The 24402-nt window shown below is 39.3% G+C and overlaps 1 protein-coding gene across 4 annotated transcripts in view; it reads right to left on the bottom strand.

The window, feature by feature from the left end:
• Positions 1 to 24402, bottom strand: part of SLC44A5 (solute carrier family 44 member 5) — a 373508-nt gene that overhangs the window by 15678 nt on the left and 333428 nt on the right. The window contains exon 22 of one of the 4 annotated variants that reach the window (XM_053693343.1): positions 5023 to 5898. The exons of the other annotated variants lie outside the window; for them this stretch is intronic. Within the exon in view, the coding sequence (XP_053549318.1) occupies positions 5786 to 5898 (113 nt within the window). The 3' untranslated portion in view covers positions 5023 to 5785. Of the gene's footprint in view, positions 1 to 5022; positions 5899 to 24402 lie in introns of those variants that run through there. 4 annotated transcript variants of the gene reach the window in all.

Below are 24402 nucleotides of genomic sequence, written 5' to 3'. Positions count from 1 at the left end.
CACCATCAGTATCTGAGGTTTGCCTTTCTGGACACTTTCAATTTGTTGCACTTCCTTTTGGTCTGGCCACTGCTCCCAGTATATTCACAAAGGTTCTGGGGGAGCTATTGGCTGTGATCAGATCCCAGGAAATTGCTGTGGCACCTTATCTGGATGACATCTTGGTTCAGGCGTCAACTTTTCAACTAGCCCAATCTCATACAGAGATGCTGTTGTCTTTTCTACGTTCCCATGGGTGGAAAGTGAAATTGGAAAAAAGTTATCTTGTTCCTTTTACCAAAGTGTGTTTCCTAGGTACTCTAATAGATTCCCTGTCCATGAAATTTTTCTGATGGAGGTCAGAAAGGACAAGATTCTTGCTTCCTGTCTCTCTCTCCAGTCTGCATTTCGTCCATAGGTGGCCTAATGCATGGAGGTGATTGGTCTTATGGTGACATCCATAGAAATCATGACCTTTGCTCAGTTTCATCTACGACCGTTGCAGCTTTGTATGCTCCATCAATGGAATGGAGATCATTCGGATTTATCTCAAAGGATAAATCTGGATCCCCTAACAAGAGACTCTCTCTCATGGTGGGTGTCACATGAACATCTGTCTCGGGACACTTGCTTTCTGAGGCCTTCCTGGGAAATTGTGACTACAGACGCCAGCCTGTCAGGCTGGGGAGCTGTTTGGGGCCATCTAAAGGCTCAGGGCCTGTGATCTCAGGAAAAGTCCTCTCTTCCCATAAACATTTTGGAGTTGAGAGCTATCTTCAATGCCCTATTAGCATGGCCTCAACTGGCGTTATCCAGGTTTATAAGATTTCAATCAGACAACATCACCTCAGTGGCTTACATAAATCACCAGGGAGGGACTCAGAGTTCCTTAGCCATGAAGAAGGTAACTCGAATTCTGCTGTGGGTGGAAACTCACGATTTTCTCCTATCTGCCATCCACATTCCAGGAGTGGACAATTGGGAGGCAGATTTTCTGAGCAGACAGACTTTTCACCCCGGGGAGTGGGCTCTCCATCCGGAAGTGTTCTCTCAGTTAACCCTGAAGTGGGGGGTTCCAGAGTTGGATCTGATGGCATCCCACCAAAACACCAAGGTTCCAAAGTACGGTTCAAGGTCAAGAGATCCTCAGGCCATTATGATAGATGCTATAGCTGTTCCTTTGAGGTTTTCTCTGGCTTATCTGTTTCCTCCGTTTGCTCTCCTTCCACGAGTCATTGCTCATATCAAACAAGACAGAGAATCAGTGATTCTAATAGCTCCTGCATGGCCTCGCAGGATATGGATCGCTGATCTGGTGAGGATGGCTTCTCTACCTCCTTGGAGGTTACCTCTAAGGAAAGACCTTCTACTTCAGTGTCCTATCCTCCATCCAAACCTAGATTCTCTGAAGCTGTGTGGAGATTAAAGCCTAGTTCTGTCTAAGCATGGGTTTTCTGAAGCTATCATTGACACTACGATTCAGGCTCGAAAACCGGTTACTTGCAAGATTTACCATAAGATATAGCATAAATATCTTTATTGGTGCAAATCTAAGGGGTTCTCCTGGAGATGGGTGATGATTCCCCAGATTTTGTATTTTCTTCAGGATGGACTGGATAAGGGATTATTGGTCAGATTTCAGTGTTATCTGTCCTCTTGCACAAACGTCTGGCAGACCTACCAGATGTTCAAGCCTTTGTACAAGCCCTGGTTAGAATCAGGTCTGTGTTTAAACCTGTTGCTCCTCTATGGAGCCTTAATTTAGTTCTTAAAGTTTTCTGCAGGCTCAGTTTGAGCCTATGTATGTTGTTTACATAAAATTGTTATCGTGGAAAGTTTTGTTTCTTGTTGCCATCTCTTACGCTTGCTGAGTGTCTGAGCTTTCTGCTCTGCAGTGTGATTCCCCCTACCTTATTTTTCATGCTAATAAGGTGGTCCTTCGTACTAAATTGAGGTTTCTCCCTAAGGTAATATCGGAACAAAACATTAAACAGGAAATTGTTGTTCCTTCTCTTTGTCCTAATCTTTCTTCTCAAAATGAACATTTTTTGCATAACTTGGATGTTGTGCGGGCTCTAAAATTTTACTTACAAGCTACTAAAGATTTTCAACAACCTTCTGTTTGTTGTTTTCTCTGGAAAGTGTAAGGGTAAGAAGGCCACTTCTACTTCTTTGTCTCTCTGGTTGAGAAGTTTGATTCGTTTGGCTTATGAGACTGCTGGACAGCAGCCTCCTGAGAGAATTACGGCTCATTCTACTAGGGCTGTTTCCTCTTCTTGGGTTTTCAAAAATGAAGCTTCTGTGGAACAGATTTGCAAGGCGGCAACATGGTCCTCTCTGCATACAAATTTGATACTTTTGCCTCAGCTGAGGCTTCTTTTGGAAGAAAGGTTCTTCAAGCGGTGGTGCCTTCTGTTTAGGTCCTCCTGCCTTTTTCTCCCTCTCTGTTCATTCTGTGTCCTCTAGCTTGGGTAATGGTTCCGACTAGCAATTGGAATGTCGTTGTGGACTCTTCATGTCATAGGAAAGAAAACAAAATGTATGCTTACCTGATAAATTTCTTTCTTTACGGACATGGAGAGTCTACGACCCGCCCTCTTTTCTCTTTGTTTAATTATAATTTGGCAGTTGTTGGGTAAGGCAGTTACACTTAACAGCTTTGCTGGGGTGCTCTTTGCCTCCTTCTGCTGGCCAGGAGTTGAATATCCCACTAGTAATTGGAATGACGTTGTGGACTCTTCAAGTCCAGAAAGAAAGAAATTTATCAGGTAAGCATAAATTTTGTTTTTCTTTCTGTAAGGACATGCTATATGCATTTAGAAGCTGGGTACAAAAGGTCATATGGTAGGTTCTGCCATGTTTTTTTAGTGCTCTAGGGCAGTTTATAAGGCATATTAACCCTTTAAGGCAGGCAAAGGGTTTAACCATAGCCATAAATACATATACATGTTTAAATATGTATATGTATGTATATATATATATATATATATATATATAGAGAGAGAGAGAGAGAGAGAGATGTGTACATATGTATTTATATGTGTATATATGTATTTACAGACATATATACACATACAAACACATAAATACATATGTTTACACACACACACACATATATATACTGCGTATATATATATATTTATATACACATATACATACATACATTGGAGCCCTTTGCAGTCAAGTAGATGAAAACATGAAAAAACATGTATTCAATTTTGATATTTAATAATGGTTTTAACTATGTATTTAAATAGAACATATTCTTCTATCTGAAGAACATTGGAATTTGATATATTCATATTTTCATTTCGGGTTAGCGCACTTGAGAATATGTGATTGTGTTTGCGCATGAATAGGGTACTAGTTTTTTTAGGGGGGAATAAATTATCACGTATGTAATATTCTAAGTTTGGCTTTTTACAAGCGAATACAGTTTACTACGAGAGCAACCTGACGCACGCAAAAATCTTACTTCTAGTTCAGTTAACGCTTGAGCGGGAGCATTAAAAATAAATAGCGCTCTACTTGCAATCTGGCCCTATATATGGTATTAAAATTAATATTTACAGTGATATATAAATATTAATACATTTTAACTAGAAGAAACCATTGTTATGAATATGTTTCTATCAGCCAATCAGCACTAATATTGCTGTCTTTGTCACCCAGTAAGCACTTATTCACCTGTACAAACAATTATGGTCACCAAAAATCACTAATAAATTATTCCCAGGCTAGTATTTTCTGTTACTTTCATATAAATCTAAGCAGCTTGTGTCTGACATACTTTTATCTATCTTTGAACATATCAAGTGGGTGTAGATGTAAAGTAACCTTACAAAATAAAGCCAAATAAAATGCATAATGCTAGCTGTAAGCTTTAAAGGGACATGAAACCCCTTATTTTTCTTTTATGATATAGATAGAGAATACAATTTGAAACAACTTTTCAATTTATTTCAATTATCAAATTTGTTTGTCTCCTGGTATCCTTTGTTAAAGAAAGAGCAAAGCACTACTTTGAGCTAGCTGGATGCATTAGGTGAGCCAATAACATGAGGCATATATGTGCAGTCACCAATCAGCAGAAAAGGATACCAAGATAACAAAACAAATTAGATAATATAAGTAAATTGGAAAGTTGTATAAAATTGCTTGCTCTATCTGAATCATGGGAAGAAAAAAAATTCATAATTTATGTCCCTTTAAATGAACACTAAAGTCATTTTTTATTTATCCATTAGAAACTATTCACTGCATTGCAACATAATCTATACATGATAAATATGTATCATATTTTAAAATAACTAAAATTTTGTTAGAAAAAGAATACTTTGATTTGCAGTGCTGGGACATGCCCCTTGCCTGTTTTTATCTTTATTCCATTAATGTGGCCAATTAGGGACAGTACATATCAGCCAATCACTGTAGGATTGTCAGGTTTCTGCATTTCAAAGAATTCACTACAGTCTCACTGTGGTGAGTGGAAACACTACAATATTCAAAGTTAACTTGCATGAGAAGAAAGCAAAATAAAGCAAAATAAATAATAAAAGTGCAATGCAAAGTTTTCTAATTATGCATAATTAAAGATTTTATGGGGAAGGAAATTTAGAATTTAAAGCTTCATTAAAGAGACTGGCTAATTAAGAATGTACATAAAATTGTTATAGGAAGTAACTGAATAGCTGTGTAAAGTTTGCTCTGCTCCATTCAGACTTCTATTTAATAAATTTCCTTCCATGTAGTTCAGATCTGAAGGGCATAACACATACCTGACAAATGCCAGTACATAAAAAAGTCACAACCAACCCATTTCTTATAGCTTGTGTGAGTCTATAGTTTGCATGTATTGCTACTCCCCTTATTTGGAACAATGTATTGAGCTCTACAGCATGTTTCTTTTTTTCCCTAGTGGCAGCGTCTTCAAATTAAATATAGGAGGAGAAAGGATATGTATTTATACTGATTGGCACATATTATTTGATACAGAAATGTATATATATATCTTAAAGAAACAGGAATGAAAACAGTGAAAAGGTTGCTTAATTTGCATATTGTAAGTTAATAGAACATTAAAATCAATTCTTTAAATAGTATTAAATAGTGTTAATGTGTAGATTAATAAATATCAAGGTGTCAAAACACTTGTCACTGTCAGTTGGTTTAGAGGTAACAAAATACAGTGTCAGTCATCAATGATCATAATGAGGCCAGTGACAAGCTGCAAATTGAAGTACCACTTGCATCACGGGAGTGCTTACACCTACAGTTCCAAAATGGCCACCACAAATCATCTTCCTTTGGATCCAACTGTTAAAACTTAAATCACAGTTTCAATGGTTGTCCTGTGAAGTGCAAATATTACCTAGCACCAAACTTTCAGATGAAGTCATTTTGTTGCCAAATCTTTCGTAATAAAGCAAAATGTTTATGGCTGATTATACCAAGGTACCCTATATATCAAGTATTTTATTTTTTTCTATGAAAAGAAAAAAGCATTATAAAAAATGCTCTTCCTATATACAGAAATCAGCTTTATAAAAATATTAAAACCATAAAAGCAATTTTAGAAAAAAAAAGTATATACTGACATTTTCCTGTTCATAGGCACTAGTAAAGTAATACTGACTCACAAAGTTATTTCCAACTCCCACTTCAGGGGTTCTTCAGATCACTGCTTAATCGATTCTGGAAATACGCATGTGTATAAAACTGCAGTCCAACCTTCGTTTACCTCATTTTGAAAATCGGTTATTGTGTTAAAAGGTGCATTTTTTTTTTTTTAAATGAGTGCAATAAATTAACGTTTTGACTTCTTGGGACTTTTTTCCTTCTTTCCCAGAATCCTATGCAGGTTGGGTGACATGAAGTAAGGTTTGGACGAAGAACCGTTATTTCTTTCCAGATCTTCACCTGAGTGAGCAATAGCATAGGATCGATGCGGTAAGCCGTGCGGTGTATTATAGGCAAGGAGGAAGCAGAAAGGCAAGAGAGAAAGTAAAAGAAATTCAGTTCCCGAACCATATAGTTACCTTGTGCAATCACAAAAGCGCAGTGAGATACATAGCGTGCAACAGAAAGTTCTAAAGAAAAGAAGCACTAATAGCAAGCAAGGATATTTACATTTCATAAAACTGATATTAAAGGGACATAAAACCCCCAACAATATGACTCAGATAGAGAATACAATAAAAAAAAATCCAATTTACTTCTATTATCAAATTTGCTTTGTTTCTTGTTATTCTTTGTTGAAGAGATATCTAGATAGGTAGTGTGCAGGTGTCTGAAGCACGACATGTCAGGAAATAGTGCTGCGATCTAGTGCTCTTGCTAACAGATAACATTGTTGCAAAACTGCTGCTATATATTACTGCAGACGCATGCACACTCCTGAATTTACCTTTCAGCTTTTCAACAAAGGATACCAGAAAAACAAAGACATTTTGCTCATGAAAGGTAAAATCTGAATCTCAAAGGTGTTGGGTTTTATGTCCCTTCAATACTACAGAAAATTTGGTGACCATACATTATCTTTTTCACTAACGTATTTAAAACATATCTTCCAATATAACTATGCAGTAAATTAATGCTGCAATAAACATAAGAAATTTTGACATGAATCTACTTATTGTACACGGGGCGATGTCTCCCATTATCACATTATTATTATTATAGATTTGAATGTTGTTTTATGGTTTTATATTTAACCTCTTAAGGACATATGACGGAATATTTCCGTCATAAAACAATTGAGCAAACTGAAAGATGTGTCCTTAAAGGGTTAAGTATCAATGATGCACTATTTTTTTTTAATTCATAAAGATTTCTTTTGTAAGATAGCTGTATTTATAGTTATATGTAATTCATTTGAAATTAATTTACCATTAGTTTTTTTTTTTTATATTATAGACTTATTTATTTTGAGGTTGTTAGAGGTGTGGTTAGGCTTTAGGAAGGTTTTGTCGAGGGATAATATTTTTGTTTGTGATGGGGAATTATTTGGGGGAATAAACTTGAAGAGACAGTATATTTAGGAAACCAGCAGATATGAAAGCTAATTCAGGAACACCCTTTACAAAAAAACTGGGCTCCCTGCCTCCCCACACTGAGAGGTAGCTTTATTATGATGTATTTTATTTACATAGCTTTTCTGTAGTCAGTTCTCCTGTACTGAAAGGTTTAGTACAGGTGGAGATATCAAATAACAAAATAAAGGTAAAGGAGCTTTTTGTAAACAAATGAATACACTTCCGGTAAACTGGATAATTGGGAACACTTTAAAGAGGAGACATTATTCCAGTACACTGTCCTTTTGGGGGGATTTACCAGTCGGGGACATTTTAGTGGTGGGTTTACAAATCTTGGCATTCCTGAATAAATATCATCAAAACCACAACAGTGGTAGAAGCTTTGCAATGAAGAGAAGATGGGTTGATCAAGCCTGGTGACAGAGGAGGATCTTTTGCGGCAATGCTGACAGTAGCTTTACAGAGTCATGGCAAAAAGCAATATAGTTTAAATAGAAAGCAGCAATTCTGCTATAATTCCTGGTAAATAAAAATAATAGATTCCACAGTTCAAATACGGCACTACAGGGTGCAAAATCAGGTAACATCACTATGTATGTCATCTGACATGTTTCCGCCCCATAGAGGCGCTTAGTCATAGTTTCTAGATCTATGGCTATGCACCTCTAGGGGGCGAGAAATGCGTCAGAGTACCTGTATTTGGATTTCTCCCATATCTGCTGTGTTTTAAAGGATTCCAATAAACCGTGATTTTACCTTATTTTGCACCTGGTAATGCCGTATTTGAACTGTGTTGTTTGTATATGTGGCGGGCGGGAGGGGGGACAGTGTTAGGCATTTGTTTATACAAAAGAATGCCTGCCACCATGTTAGGCATTTGTTTATACCAAAGAATGCCTGCGACCATGTTAGGCATTTGTTTATACAAAAGAATGGCTGCAACCATGTTAGGCATTTATTTATACAAAAGGATGGCTGCAACCATGTTAGGCATTTATTTATACAAAAGAATGCCTGCAACCATGTTAGGCATTTATTTATACAAAAGAATGCCTGCGACTATGTTAGGCATTTATTTATACAAAAGAATGCCTGCGACCATGTTAGGCATTTGTTTATACCAAAGAATGCCTGCGACCATATAAGGCATTTGTTTATACAAAAGAATGCCTGCGACCATGTTAGGCATTTATTTATACAAAAGAATGCCTGCGACCATGTTAGGCATTTATTTATACAAAAGAATGCCTGCGACTATGTTAGGCATTTATTTATACAAAAGAATGCCTGTGACCATGTTAGGTATTTGTTTATACAAAAGAATGGCTGTGACCATGTTAGGCATTTGTTTATACAAAAGAATGGCTGCGACCATATTAGGCATTTGTTTATACAAACGAATGCCTGCAACCATGTTAGGCATTTGTTTATACAAAGGAATGCATGCAACCATGTTAGGCATTTGTTTATACAAAAGAATGCTTGCGACTATATTAGGCATTTGTTTATACAAAAGAATGCCTGCGACCATATAAGGCATTTGTTTATACAAAAGAATGCCTGCAACCATATTAGGCATTTGTTTATACAAAAAAAACCTGCGACCATAACAGACATTTTTTATACAAAAGAATGCCTGCGACCATGTTAGCATTTGTTTATACAAAAGAATGCTGCACAAGTACACACACCCTTTTCTTGAGTACTGTTCACTTGTACTTGTGAAATAAATAAATGGTATGAACAACTGTATATCCTGTTATTCATTCTGTACCATTTCATCTTTGATTCAGAGCAATTATTTTTATGCAACTGACCTAGAATCCCTGGTGCTGCTGGACTATGTTTTTGTTGTATTTTGTGCATACAACCTTACTTTTTTACAAAAATGAACATATTTTTAAAAGACTGTTAAATACAATGGCACTTACTCCAGTGGTCGGATTCCAAATTTTGATATACTCTATAACACAGAACACTTTCTAAATTTTAGGAACAGGTTCTTAAGAACTGGTGAGAACAAACTGAATCCCACCACTGGTATAGTAGTAGATTTTTATTTTGAAAACGTTTAAAGTTTTTTTTTCATTTCCCTGTCCATTGTATCGTGACTACCCTCAGTCAGTCACAGAACAACTTTGCAATATGATTTCATTATTTATTTTGACCCATTTTAATATCATTTAGCTCTAAAAATTGTGACTTTTCTAATTCTCATAAATAGAAAGCACCATGCAGACTTCTCAAGGCTAAACCTGCTACAAACATTTCCCTAATTAGCTTTAACAGATACCAGCTGCAAAAAAAATGCACTTTCTGCTAACATAACCATAGCTAGGCCTTGTCAGTTGCAATCGTAAGCCCGATTGGCTCCTCCAAATAAGGCAGGTAGTGGGAGAAGCTTTGCTATTGAAAAACAAATTGCAGCTAACAATTTGTTAATTTGCTTTAAAAATGTTGTTGATATGTTATTATATAGCAATACAACTGAAGTATGTTGTAATCACAATATGTTTAGTATTCGTTTAATAAAAGTAAATTGGAAAGTTGTGTTTTTTAAATTTTCCCACTCTATCTCAATCATGAAAGTTTCATTTTGATTTAAATATTCCTTTAGCCTATATGTATTGACCCACCTAACCTCTGCAAACCCTAAAAATGGCATTGCCAAGATGCTATACAAACATGGAAACCTAATATCATCATAAGGTTTATTTTAAATATAATAAATTGTAATCACAGATACTATGCACTCACAGCCTGTTCAAACATCCACTCAGAACAAAAGTGGATTAAGCAATAGTAATTGTGTCACAAAATGGCACCTTCTGGTAAATTTAGGTTTCAGTGCGTAGCCCATTGTGGAATATCAGGTTCTATGAAAGCAAACTGCTCTTCATATGTGTAAGCAGTATTTTACTCTTTACACAAACACCTGTATTGTTGTGCGATTATTTAATCTGTCAGCAGTTATCGGATAATCTTGTATTTCCTAAAGAGATTGATGACAGTTTTGATAATAACATCATTGAATATAAATCATGAGTTTGCAAACTGCAGCCAAATATTTCATTCATTTATACAAGTAAATAGTGCAGTTTGTACCGTAGTGATTATTGTGCTGGAAAAACACATTATCTAGGGACAATGTTAAACAGCTGCAAAATGAGTGTTGAAAAATGTAATCATAATGAAAATAAAATTTGACCTGCTTCTCTATGTATTTGCTTTTCATGCAACTTTTTGGCTAATCATGGCCATTTTTTTGTCATATCAGCATAATATGAGTAGACAGTATTTAAATGACATTCATCAGACTCCATCGTCACAGAAATGTTATAGTGTAACTAATATGGAAATAGAACGGTTTTGCTGACTTTTTTTAGGTAGGGAATTCAACATGAAAATGAAATTTCTTTTATTTCAGATCAAATATGCCCACCCCAATAAAATGTAAATTTGTCTAATTTGTAAGCCATTTGTATTGTTTCAAGTGGACAGATTGATTGGTAATGTTCCAAACTTTAATCATTTTTTTAATTAAGATCCCTAAAACAGCCTGTATTTACATAGCAATCTAAGGCCTAGATTTAGAGTTTGGCGGTAGCCGTGAAAACCAGCGTTAGAGGCTCCTAACGCTGGTTTTAGGCTACCGCCGGTATTTGGAGTCAGTCAGGAAAGGGTCTAACGCTCACTTTCCAGCCGCGACTTTTCCATACCGCAGATCCCCTTACGTCAAATGCGTATCCTATCTTTTCAATGGGATCTTTCTAACTCCGGTATTTAGAGTCGTGGCTGAAGTGAGCGTTAGAAATCTAACGACAAAACTCCAGCCCCAGAAAAAAGTCAGTAGTTAAGAGCTTTCTGGGCTAACGCCGGTTCATAAAGCTCTTAACTACTGTGCTCTAAAGTACACTAACACCCATAAACTACCTATGTACCCCTAAACCGAGGTCCCCCCACATCGCCGCCACTCGATTAAATTTTTTTAACCCCTAATCTGCCGACCGCCACCTACGTTATACTTATGTACCCCTAATCTGCTGCCCCTAACACCGCCGACCCCTATATTATATTTATTAACCCCTAATCTGCCCCCCACAACGTCGCCGCCAGCTACCTACAATAATTAACCCCTAATCTGCCGACCGCAAAGCGCCGCCACCTACATTATAGCTATGTACCCCTAATCTGCTGCCCCTAACACCGCCGACCCCTATATTATATTTATTAACCCCTAATCTGCCCCCCTCAACGTCGCCTCCACCTGCCTACACTTATTAACCCCTAATCTGCCGAGCGGATCTCACCGCTACTATAATAAAGTTATTAACCCCTAATCCGCCTCACTCCCGCCTCAATAACCCTATAATAAATAGTATTAACCCCTAATCTGCCCTCCCTAACATCGCCGACACCTAACTTCAATTATTAACCCCTAATCTGCCGACCAAATCTCGTCGCTACTGTAATAAATGGATTAACCCCTAAAGCTAAGTCTAACCCTAACACTAACACCCCCCTAAGTTAAATATAATTTAAATCTAACGAAATAAATTAACTATTATTAAATAAATTATTCCTATTTAAAGCTAAATACTTACCTGTAAAATAAACCCTAATATAGCTACAATATAAATTATAATTATATTGTAGCTATTTTAGGATTTATATTTATTTTACAGGCAACTTTGTATTTATTTTAACCAGGTACAATAGCTATTAAATAGTTAAGAACTATTTAATAGCTAAAATAGTTAAAATAATTACAAAATTACCTGTAAAATAAATCCTAACCTAAGTTACAATTAAACCTAACACTACACTATCAATAAATAAATTAAATAAACTACCTACAATTATCTACAATTAAACCTAACACTACACTATCAATAAATAAATTAAATACAATTCCTACAAATAAATACAATTAAATAAACTAACTAAAGTACAAAAAATAAAAAAGAACTAAGTTACAAAAAATAAAAAAATATTTACAAACATTAGAAAAAAATTACAACAATTTTAAACTAATTACACCTACTCTAAGCCCCCTAACCCTAAGAGGGTCCGAAGTCTTGATCCAAGCCCAAGCGGGGGGCTGAAGAGTGACATCCATCCTCGGGCTGAAGTCTGGATCCAAGCGGCGGCTGAAGAAATCCATCATCGGCCAATCGGAATTAAGGTAGGAATCAGCAAATCAGAATCAAGTTCAATCCGATTGGCTGATCCAATCAGCCGATCAGATTGAGCTTGCATTCTATTGGCTGATCGGAACAGCCAATAGAATGCAAGCTCAATCTGATTGGCTGATTGGATCAGCCAATCGGATTGAACTTGAATCTGATTGGCTGATTCAATCAGCCAATCAGATTTTTCCTACATTAATTCCGATTGGCTGATAGAATCCTATCAGCCAATCGGAATTTGAGGGACGCCATCTTGGATGACGTCACTTAAAGGAACCTTCATTCGTCGGGAGTCGCCGGAAGAAGAGGATGGATCCGCGTCGGCTGCTTCAAGATGGTCCCGCTCCGCATGGAAGAAAATAGAAGATGCCGCCTGGATGAAGATGTTAGTGTTAGGGTTAGACTTAGCTTTAGGGGTTAATACATTTATTAGAGTAGCGGCGAGGTCCGGTCGGCAGATTAGGGGTTAATAATTGTAGGTAGGTGGCAGCGACGTTGGGGGCGGCAGATTAGGGGTTAATAAATATAATATAGGGGTCGGCTGTGTTAGGGGCAGCAGATTAGGGGTACATAGGGATAACGTAGGTTGCGGCGGTGTACGGAGCGGCAGATTAGGGATTAATAATAATATGCAGGGGTCAGCGATAGCAGGGGCGGCAGATTAGGGGTTAATAAGTGTAAGGTTAGGGGTGTTTAGACTCGGGGTACATGTTAAGGGTGTTAGGTGCAGACTTAGGAAGTGTTTCCCCATAGGAAACAATGGGGCTGCGTTAGGAGCTGAACGCTGCTTTTTTGCAGGTGTTAGGTTTTTTTCAAGCTCAAACTGCCCCATTGTTTCCTGTGGGGGAATCGTGCACGAGCACATTTTTGAAGCTGGCAGCGTCCGTAAGCAAAGCTGGTATTGAGAATTGCAGTGGCGGTAAATATGCCTGTACGCTCCCTTTTTGGAGCCTAACGCAGCCCTTCAGAGAACTCTAAATACCAGCGTTGTTTAAAAGGTGCGGGGGGAAAAAAACACGCATAGCTAACGCACCCCTTCTAACGCAAAACTATAAATCTAGGTTTGTAGAACAGTCTTATCAGCATGAAAAGCCAGATATAAGAAGGGATGCATTGCAAGGCAGCAATCACAGATACTCTGCGCACAGAAGCAATAGCCAGTAGAAAGGAACCTTCCAAGACAACAATGTAATGTCTACTTCATGCCTAGGCTCCAACGGAGCCTGTTGCAAAACCTTAAGGACAAGATTTAAACTCCAGGCTCTGATCCCAGCAGAGCCTTAACAAATTCCTGCACATCTGGAAGCTCTGCAAACCTCTTGTGCAGTAACACAGACAGGGACGAACACTGTCCCTTCAGGGGACTTGCAGAAAAGCCCTTCTGCAGTTCATCCTGGAGAATAGAATAAGTAGGTCCTCCACACCTTATGATAGATGCAACGAGCAACCAGCTTACGAGCTTGAATGAGAGTAAAAATAACTCTCTCAGAGAACTCTCTCTTGGCTAGGACTAAGCGTTCAATCTCCATGCAGTCAGCCTCAGAGAATCTAGACATTGATGAACAAAGAGACCTTGGTCAGCCGATCCCTGCAACAAAGTAACTTCCACGGTGGAGATGAAGACATCCCCACTAGATCCATGAACCATATCCTTCACGGCCAAGACAGAGCAGTCTGAGCTAATGCATCTGTTAGCTCCGCCTGAGGATCCATGTACCTCTTTCAAATCTCTGCAAACACTCGGTATGGAGAGACCATTCTCCCAGATGAAAGAATTGACTGCTGAGGAAAATCCGCTTCCCAGTTCTCCACACCCGGAATGTGGATCGCTGACAGCAAACAAATGCAGGTCTTCCCCACACCAGAATCTGAGATACTTCCCTCAGAACTAGGGAGCTTCTCGTTCCCCCTGATGGTTGATGTAAGCCACAGAGGATATATTGTTTGATTGGAATCTGATTAACTGGGACGAACCCATCAGAGGCCAAGCTTTCAGAGCATTATATATTGCCCGAAGATCCAAAAATGAGATCAGGAGGGAGCTTTACCTCCTGACACCAGAGGTACTGTGCCTTCCTGGCACCCCAAACAGCTCCCAATCCTGATAGTCTCACAACCATAGTCACAATCACCCAGGATGGTCTTGAGACGGACGTCCCTCAGGACAAGTGATTCGGACCAAACCACCAAGAGAGCGATTCTTCCGATTGGTTGTCCAGAAAAATCTGTTGAGACAGATCTGAATGATCGCCGTTCCACTAGTTCAGCATGCACAGTTGCAACAGTCTAAGGTGAAACCTGGCAAAGGAAATTATGTCCAAGCTGGACACCATGAGACCAATCACCTCCATACACTGAGCCACAGATGGCCTTAAGGAGATTTGGAGGGCAAGACATGTTGAAGCTAGCTTGCAACGTCTCTGGTCTGTTAGAAATATTCTCATGTCTATGGCGACTATTATAGTACCCGAGAATTCTACCCTACAAGATAATTCTCTATAGATTATCTGCCATCCATGGGATCGAAGAAGACAGAGGAGATATTCCGAATGGTCCACTCTTCAAAAAATTTCTTTAGATCAAACAGAAGGGCAATAAACTGGAAGTGCTGGTTCAGGAATGCACCTTAGGAACTGGAAGTGTTCCTTGAGGATTGGTACGAGAACAGAGCATCCTTCAGATCTATTGTGGTCATGAACTACCCCTCTCAAACGAGGTGAAGAATGGACCTTATTGTCTCCATCTTAAATGAGGGGACATTTAAAAACCTGCTTAAGCACTTTAGGTCCAGAATCAGTCCGGTGCCTATCACTGTGATAGGCACCTGAACAATAACTCCTAGAGGACAGATCCCATACACACCCCAGAAAGGCTTCTCTCCCTTCTGGTTAGGAAGACAGGAGGAATCTGCCCTTGGGTGGCTGAGACTTAAAACCTAACTTGTAACCCTGAGCTATAACCTCCATGACCCATGGAACCTGCACGTCCCTGAACCAAGTGACTGAAAAGAGTGACATACTGCCCCCTACACGATAAAGAAGAGGACCAGGGAAAACCCATTCATGCTGATGTAGACTCAGTGTCAGGGTTTTTTCCCTGTTGTGTTTGCCATGTGCTGCTGGCAGCCATTTTACTCACCTCTCTTCCTGTCTTGGTGCATTGTGTTGTGGGGGATGCTGCTCATTGCCTGCACTTCCTTTTATGGCCAGACTGTTGTGCATCATCCATGTGAGACAGGATGCGGTCTCAGAATTGTGATGTCATCACTTATTATTTAAAGGGCCTCTGTTCAGTATGCTTTGCCCTTGCGTTGTCTCAGACCTGTTTGTGAGAGCTCCTGTGTTTTACCTGGCTGCCTGACGTCCTTCCTGGTTCCTGATCCCTGGCTTGTTCCTGACTCTGCTGTTTTCCTTGTTCCTGATTCCGGCTTGTCTGACTATTCTCTTTGGCTCCTGACTCGGCTCGTCTGACTACCAGCTCTGGTTTTGACTCCTGGCTTGTTATTTGACTTGTGGACTGTTTATTATTTTTTGCTATTAATAAAGTTGTGATTATTTTTGCACTTCTCGTCTCAGTCTGATTCCTGGCACCCTGACACTCAGCGAGCTTCTTTCTCTGCTTGGCATTATTCCAGGACTGAGCCGGCTTCAAAGAGTTCTTGGTTTGCTCAGGCTTAGCAGAGTACTGCTGACATGGGCTTTATCAGAGCGAAAAGAACGAAAATTGTCCATTAGAATAGTTCATATACTCTTGTGGTAGGAGGGCACCCTTGCCCCCTGTGACCATGGAGGTAATTTGAGTACAGGCCTGGACCAGACAAAATAATTCCCTTAAAGGGAGGGAAGAAGTCTAGACTTAAAGTCATATCCACAGACCATGACTTCAGCCAGAGCCTGACGGGCCTGAACAGAAAAAGCTGAAGCCATAACATTCAAGCGAATAAACTGCCTAACAGCAGCACAGATAAAAGAATTAACAACCCTCAAGGCCGTTAATCTTTTCGGTGTAACATCGAGGGAATCCTCCACCCTGATCAAATCCTATAAGGAGTCACACCAGAAGATAGTTTCTCCAGTAACAGCGGCAACAGCTGCCGCCGGTTGAAACAAATATTCCGTATGTTGAAACATCTTTCTTAACAGGGTTTCCATCTTTTATTCATGGGCTCTTCAAATGAAGAACTATCCTCAAACGGGATAGTAGTACGCTTAGCAAGGGTGAAGGTAACGCCATCCCATTTAGGGACGGAACCTCACAACTCCATTGAGAGTCCAGGATCGGGGACAATTTGTTAAAGGGAGAAGAGGGGGAAAAGGAATCTAATCCTGTCCTATTCATTCTTAATAATGTTTGCCATCTAACAGGAGCAGGGTAGGATAAGGTACCACCCTGTCCTCAAACTCCAATTTAAGAATTAAAGGATCATCAGCCATTTTAGCCTCTAGAACCTCTGAATTCGCCAAAAACTTCACTTAGAAGAAAGCGCAAATTCCTAAACTAAAGTCTAGTTCCTCCGCAGCCGGAGGTTTAGAGGCAGCAGACTCCGACCCAGAATGTTCATACTCTGAAGTCTCAGAAAGAACTTCATCCTCGGATAACCGTCAGTTAAATCCAATAAATTATCTGATGTACTCTGGGATGGAGTGCAATATGTAACCTTTCGCTTGCGCTTAGTAGGAGGAGGTAAAGCATTAAAGGCCGCAGACACCACCGTCTGAATTGCGCAGCAACGTCTGGTGAAAAAAGAAATTTATGCTTACCTGATAAATTGTTTTCTTCTATGATACGACGAGTCTACGGATTCATCTTTTACTTGTGGGATATTATCCTCCTGCTAACAGGAAGTGGCAAAGAGCACCACAGCAGAGCTGTCTATATAGCTCCTCCCTTGACTCCACCCCCCAGTCATTCGACCGAAGGTATAGGAAGAAAAAGGAGAAACTAAAAGATGCAGAGGTGACTGAAGATTTAAATAAAAAAATATATAATTTGTCTTAAAATAACAGGGCAGGCCGTGGACTCGTCGTATCATAGAAGAAATCAATTTATCAGGTAAGCATAAATTTACTTTTCTTCTATAAGATATGACGTGTCCACGGATTCATCCTTTACTTGTGGGATACAATAACAAAGCTACAGGACACGGGTGAACGGGAGGGACAAGACAGATGCCTAAACAGAAGGCACCACTGCTTGAAGAACCTTTCTCCCAAAAATAGCCCCAGAAGAAGCAAAAGTATCAAATTTGTAAAATTTGGAAAAGGTATGAAGGGAAGACCAAGTCGCAGCCTTACAAATCTTTTCAACAGAAGCATCGTTTTTAAAAACCCATGTGGAAGCCACCGCTCTAGTAGAGTGAGCTGTAATCCTTTCAGGAGGCTGCTGTCCAGCAGTCTCATATGCCAACCGGATGATGCTTTTCAGCCAAAAAGAAAGAGAGGTAGCCGTAGCCTTTTGACCTCTACATTTTCCAGAATAGACAACAAACAGAGAAGATGTTTGATGGAAATCTTTGGTCGCTTGCAAGTAAAACTTCAAAGCATGAACCACGTCCAAGTTGTGTAACAGACGCTCCTTCTTAGAAAAAGGGTTAGGATACAGAGAAGGAACAACAATTTCCTGATTAATATTCTTATTAGTAACAACCTTAGGAAGGAATCCAGGTTTGGTACGCAAAACCACCTTATCAGAATGGAAAACAAGATAAGGCGAGTCGCATTGCAATGCAGATAGTTCAGAAAACTCTTCGAGCCGAAGAGATAGCAACTAAAAACAGAACTTTCCAAAATAGAAACTTAATATCTATGGAATGCATAGGTTCAAACGGAACCCCTTGAAGAACTTTAAGAACTAAATTCAAACTCCATAGCGGAGCAACTGGTTTAAACACAGGATTAATTCTAACCAAAGCCTGACAAAACGACTGAACGTCTGGAACATCTGCCAGACGCTTGTGCAGTAAAATTGATAAAGCAGATATCTGTCCCTTTAGGGAACTAGCTGATAACCCCTTCTCCAATCCTTCTTGGAGAAAGGACAAAATCCTCGGAATCCTGATCTTACTCCATGAGTAGCCTTTGGATTCACACCAATAAAGATATTTACGCCATATCTTATGGTAAATTTTCCTAGTGACAGGCTTTCGAGCCTAAATCAAGGTATCTATGATAGAATCAGAGAATCCCTGCTTAGATAAAATCAAGCGTTCAATCTCCAGGAAGTCAGCCGAAGAAACTAGATTTGGATGCTGGAACGGACCTTGAATGAGAAGGTCCTGTCTAAGAGGCAGTTTCCACGGTGGAAGAGATGACATTTCCACCAGGTCTGCATACCAAGTCCTGCGTCGCCACGCAGGTGCTATCAAAATTACCGAAGTCCTCTCCTGTTTGATTCTGGCAATCAGACGAGGAAGGAGAGGAAAAGGAGGAAACACATAAGCCAGGTTGAACGACCAAGGTACTGCTAGAGCATCTATCAGTACTGCTTGGGGATCCCTCGATCTGGACCCGTAGAAGGAAGTTTGGCATTCTGACGAGATGCCATCAGATCCAATTCTGGTGTGCCCCATTGATGAATCAATTGTGCAAACACCTCCGGATGGAGCTCCCACTCCCCCGGATGAAAAGTCTGTCGACTTAGAAAATCCGCTTCCCAGTTCTCCACTCCTGGGATATAGATTGCTGATAGATGCCAAGAGTGAGTCTCTGCCCATCAAAGAAAATCCGCTTCCCAGTTCTCCACTCCTGGGATATAGATTGCTGATAGATGCCAAGAGTGAGTCTCTGCCCATCAAATTATTTTGGAAACATCATCATCACTAGAGAACTCTTTGTTCCCCCTTGATGATTGATATATGCTACAGTCGTGATATTGTCCGACTGGAATCTTATGAATTTGGCCGAAGCCAGCTGAGGCCACGCCTGAAGCGCGTTGAATATCGCTCTCAGTTCTAGAATATTTATTGGAAGGAGAGCCTCCTCCTGAGTCCACACACCCTGCGCCTTTAGGGAATTCCAGACTGCACCCCAGCCCAATAGGCTGGCGTCCGTCGTCACTATGACCCATGCTGGCCTGCGGAAACACATTCCCTGGGACAGATGATCCTGTGACAACCACCAAATAAGAGAGTCTCTGGTCTCTTGATCCAGATTTATCTGAGGAGATAAATTTGCATAGTCCCCATTCCACTGTCTGAGCATGCATAGTTGCAGTGGTCTGAGATGCAAGCGAGCAAACGGAACTATGTCCATTGCCGCTACCATTAGTCCAATTACCTCCATACACTGAGCCACTGATGGCCGAGGAATGGAATGAAGTGCTCGGCAGATGGTTAAGATCTTTGATTTTCTGACCTCCGTCAGAAAACTTTTCATGTCTACCGAGTCTATTAGAGTTCCCAGGAATGGAACTCTTGTGAGAGGGACAAGTGAACTTTTCTTTATGTTCACCTTCCACCCATGAGATCTTCCTCTTTCACTTTACCCTTCCTATTACTTAGATTAGGCAAAGAGAATGACTGGGGGGTGAAGTCAAAGGAGGAGCTATATAGACAGCTCTGCTGTGGTTCTCTTTGCCACTTCCTGTTAGCAGGAGGATAATATCCCACAAGTAAAGGATGAATCCGTGGACTCGTCGTATCTTATAGAAGAAAAGGCCTCCTCCAGATGGAGGATGAGCAATGCTATGGGAAAACTGCACGTGTAGAGATATAAGGATGTAGGGTACGCACCTCACTGGACGACAACTCCTCAGAGGTGGACGGCTCCGTGGTATAAAACATGTTTGATATTATCACATTATCAAGGCATATGGAACATAATTGAGAGGGGAAACTATGGCCTCCTTACCATATAAACAGGAATTACTCATTAGGAATAGAGGGAATGCCCTCTAAAGTAACAGAATCCTCCATCGCTAGTTCAATAATCGGAGAACTAGAAAAATAAAACATCTTATTTTATTCAAAAAAACGACACCCTTATATCCCAATGGCTGGGACACTCACCACCTCTTATGACCCAGACAGTACAGAGATTTATGATTCCTCTCTGATTGACACCCGGTCAGGAAAAAAGGGAATGAATCACATGGTGCACAATGCAGGACCGTCCCTGCTATGAGAAAGCACGCCAAGCTTGTAAGCTGCATGGCTCTCAAAGTGAAAGTGAAACCTGCATATTCCATAACAGCCTATGAGCCCATAACATCTCACACATAAAAGCAGCATCAAATTAAATAAACATATAAGATTATTCCCCCTGTTCAATAATTCCCCTAAGGAGATATTAACCCTTGATTCTATACAGATAAAAGGAGTCACACTGTGACCATGTCTTCTTGCATTATCATACATGTATAAAATATGAAACAATCTTACCAGAATCTACACTGTGGAACAGGAACACAGCCCTTCAAGTGTGACAGATAGTAGCATCGCTTCTGACATCGACTTGAGTGAAGATAGCAGGCAGCGAAACTCGTCAACGCTAATTGCCTATGGAGCTGTTAATATGAGTCAGGATGGTTTCGCAGAAAGACTCTCCCTGCATCTCCAGACTCTAACTTTTATCCATGCTCTCACTGAGAGGCTGACAGGACTACTTAAAACACCAGTCCCATCTCGAAGAGTACTACCCTCCGTAAGAGACTACTCCGAAATCTTCTAACACTTCTCTGCCAACCTCCTGTGACCAAAGGCAAAGAATGACTGGGGTTATGAGGAAGTGGGGGAGGAATTTAAGCCTTTGGCTGGGGTGTCTTTGCCTCCTTCTGGTGGCCAGGTTCAGTATTTCCCACAAGTAAGGAATGCAGCTGTGGACTATTCCCATATTAAAATGGAAATACAGTTAAACTAGCCCCTAACCCATTATGACGTGTATATATTTACATCATGTGGTACTTTACTTATTGTACCGCACAATGTATATATACACACTTCGGAGCTGCAGGAAACTCCAGCAGTTTCGGCTCTTAAGTTACAGCTGAGAGCTGAAGTTACTGAGCTCCAGGAATCTGTCTTCATATGGAATTAGAGCATGATCGGTTCCATATGAACCATAACTAACTACCGCTGATGGGGGGAAGGTGAGGGGACCACTACACTACAGAAACTAAGAAAAATACAAAATATATGGAAAAAAAAGTGTTTTATAGGTACTGGCAGACAGCTGCCAGTACATAAGATCGTGGACACTAGTTAGAGGGGGGAGGGAGCTGTTTGGGAGGGATCAGGGAGGTTGGAGGATAAGGGTGGATCCAACAATGCAGAAAATAGAAAAAAAATATTTTAAATAAATAAATGTTGCCTTAAATCTTCATATTCGCAGACTGTCTGCCAGTACCTAAGATGGTGGTAACTAACCAGTGGTGGGGGGGGGAGGTAAGGAAGAAAGAAAGATTTTGGGGAGGGATCAGGTAGAGATCAGGGGGTGGAAGGTGTCAGCTGGGAGGGTAATCTTTACACTAAAGCTAAAATTAGCCTTACAAGCTGCCTGATTAACTTCTTCACTGCAAGGAATTTCAGATGTGTGGTGCTTAGCTTCAATTAGCAGCCTTCTAATTACCAAAAGGTAATGGCAAAGCAATACATGTCTGCTATTTCTAAACAAAGGGGATACAGAGAAGCTTTTACAACCATTTGTGCAATGAATGCACAAGCGGTATGTAAATAATTTCAGTGAGAAACCCAAAGTTTGTGAAAAGTTAAAAACATTTTTTTATATCATCACATGTGGTGGTGAAATGGTGGCATAAAATATACCAAAATGGGCCTAGATCAATACTTTGGGTTGTCTACTTAAATATATACTGTTTTGATAGGTAAATAAAAAAAACAAGGCTCTATTTTTAAGTTCTTCTCTGAAAGTCCCGGTGAAGGGGTTAGATTAATAAATAATAAAAATATATTGCAAATATGTTTTACTACCCTTAATTAAATATTTTCTGAATTTTTAAGGAACATAATGGTCAAAAATAAAATGTGCAATAAGGGAATTTTTCTTATGAATAGAAGCATTTTTGCTTTATCAAAAAAAGGTTCTAATAAAAGCTAGCGCTGTTTCAGTGTCATATACACAGGCGCTGTGTGTTTCCCGTGCACCAGAGAATTGGCAGTGGCGTGTATGACACAAGCTCAGTTTCATTTACACAATAAGTACCACAGATATCTCACGCAGCAGACGCAGTAGCAGCATATGTGCATATGCCGCTGACCTAGTGATAGTTTTTTTTCCCTAGAAGCTTTTTTGCTAATACAAGTATATTGCAAAAATGCTTATAATTAAAACTGAAATGCAATACACATATAAATGTGAGTTTAATTTTCTTTTAGAAATAATTTCAAGGATGATTAGAAAAATAATGAATGTGAGTTGTATAATTTTGTTTTGTCTTTCAGTATGCTTGATTAAACAATTTAAATATGTATTTATGACTATATGGAACTCTAATTGGATGAATGTACAGGCAGATCTTGTGCTGTTATATTACAGACCAGGCCGTTCCTTTTAGAAATGTTTTAATTGTCTTAATGAACAATTTTTTGCATATTTTACAAAGCTGCAATCATGGGCACACTACTGTTATAGAGTTTTGTTTATAATTCACCCAGTGCTATATTATTAAAGTGACAGTAAATCCTAGCATTTCAGGAAACAAATAAAAGGTGAGTTTCAGTCATGAAGTATGAAATACTTCATGTTAAAAGCACCTTAATTTGTTTGCTAAGGCAGCCCAGGGCAGAACGTCATTTGGCTGAGAGGTGACATTTCCACCTCTTAGCCAATAGCTGTGCGGGAAATCCATCGCCAGTCAGCGCCAAGCCGGATTTCCCGCACGGCTATTGGCTAAGAGGTGGAAACGTCACCTCTCAGCCAAATAGCATTCTGCCGTAAGTTGCCTTAGCAGCTCAGTGCGGCGAACACTGCAAACAAATTAAGGAGCTTTCAGCATGAAATATTTTATACTTCATGACTGTGAACGTCCCCTTAATTTTGTTCCAATGGTAAATCCTAGTGTTTCAGAAATGCTAGGATTTACCATCACTTTAAGTCTGTGGTCTGAAGATGTTTGCAGACTTTATTTGATAGTCCATGCTTTGCATTTACAATTATTTTCTTGAAGGGACATAATACCCAAATGCGATGCACTACTGGTTTCTAACTGAACACATGGGTGAGCCAATGAAAATCGGTATATATATGCAGCCGCCAATCAGCAGCTAGAACCTAGGATCTCTGCTGCTCCTGAGCTTTCATAGTAAAACCTTTCAGCAAAGGACAACAAGCGAAGGAAGCAAATAAAATAATATTAGTAAAGTGAAAAGTTGTTTAAAATTGTATTCACTGTCTGAATCATGAAAGAAAATTTTAGGGTTTCATGTTCCTTTAAAGGGACATTAAACACTAAATACATGCTAGATAGAATGATGCATTCAAAGAAAAGATTAGTCCATGAGTAACATGTAGATGTATTTTTTAAAGCTTCATTAGTTGTTTAAAAAGTGACAAAATAAGTGTAAAGTTTTAGTGTCTATAAAACACTGGGAGCTGCCATGTTGTAACTTGTGTTACCTTCTCTGCTGTGGCCAATTAGAGACAGTTATAAATAGGTCACTAGATGGTGCAGCCAATGGTTGTGCTGGATTTAACAGTGTTCTGCACTTCCATTTCTAACAAGAACTGAAAAGCTCACAATTTCAGAATGGAATTACAGGCAAAGAGGACAAAATAAATAATGAAAGTATATTGCAGAGTTGTTTTATATATACAATTTATCATTTTATATTACCATCTCAAAGTGTTTAATGTCCCTTTAATGTTTAACTTTAATATCTCTTAAATAAAGAAAAAACACTTTAAGAACATATAAGCTGGAAATTATTATGTTATTGAACTGTTCTCAAAACGTGTTGCCTTGGTAAAGCCTGAATATATCCGTGTATTAAAGACAAAGCCTCACAGAGCATAGACTGTTATATAAATTTAACTTTCCCTTTGCAAGTTTAATTTATATTTCAGATATAGTCCCCCAAAAATATTTAATGTTAGAATATAGCATGCGAGAACTTCTTCATGTGAAAAAAGAGACCGGAGTCTGAACTATAAATCATTAAAACAATTTGAATATCAAGTTATTGGTGCTGAACTGTTCAAACAAAGTTTATATTAGAAAACGGTCATTTAAATATGACACACCTAACC

Source organism: Bombina bombina, chromosome 10 (assembly GCF_027579735.1).
Source record: "Bombina bombina isolate aBomBom1 chromosome 10, aBomBom1.pri, whole genome shotgun sequence".
NCBI lineage: Eukaryota > Metazoa > Chordata > Amphibia > Anura > Bombinatoridae > Bombina > Bombina bombina.
The sequence above is the reverse complement of the archived record's forward strand: the minus strand, read 5'-3'. Positions and strand labels throughout refer to the sequence as shown.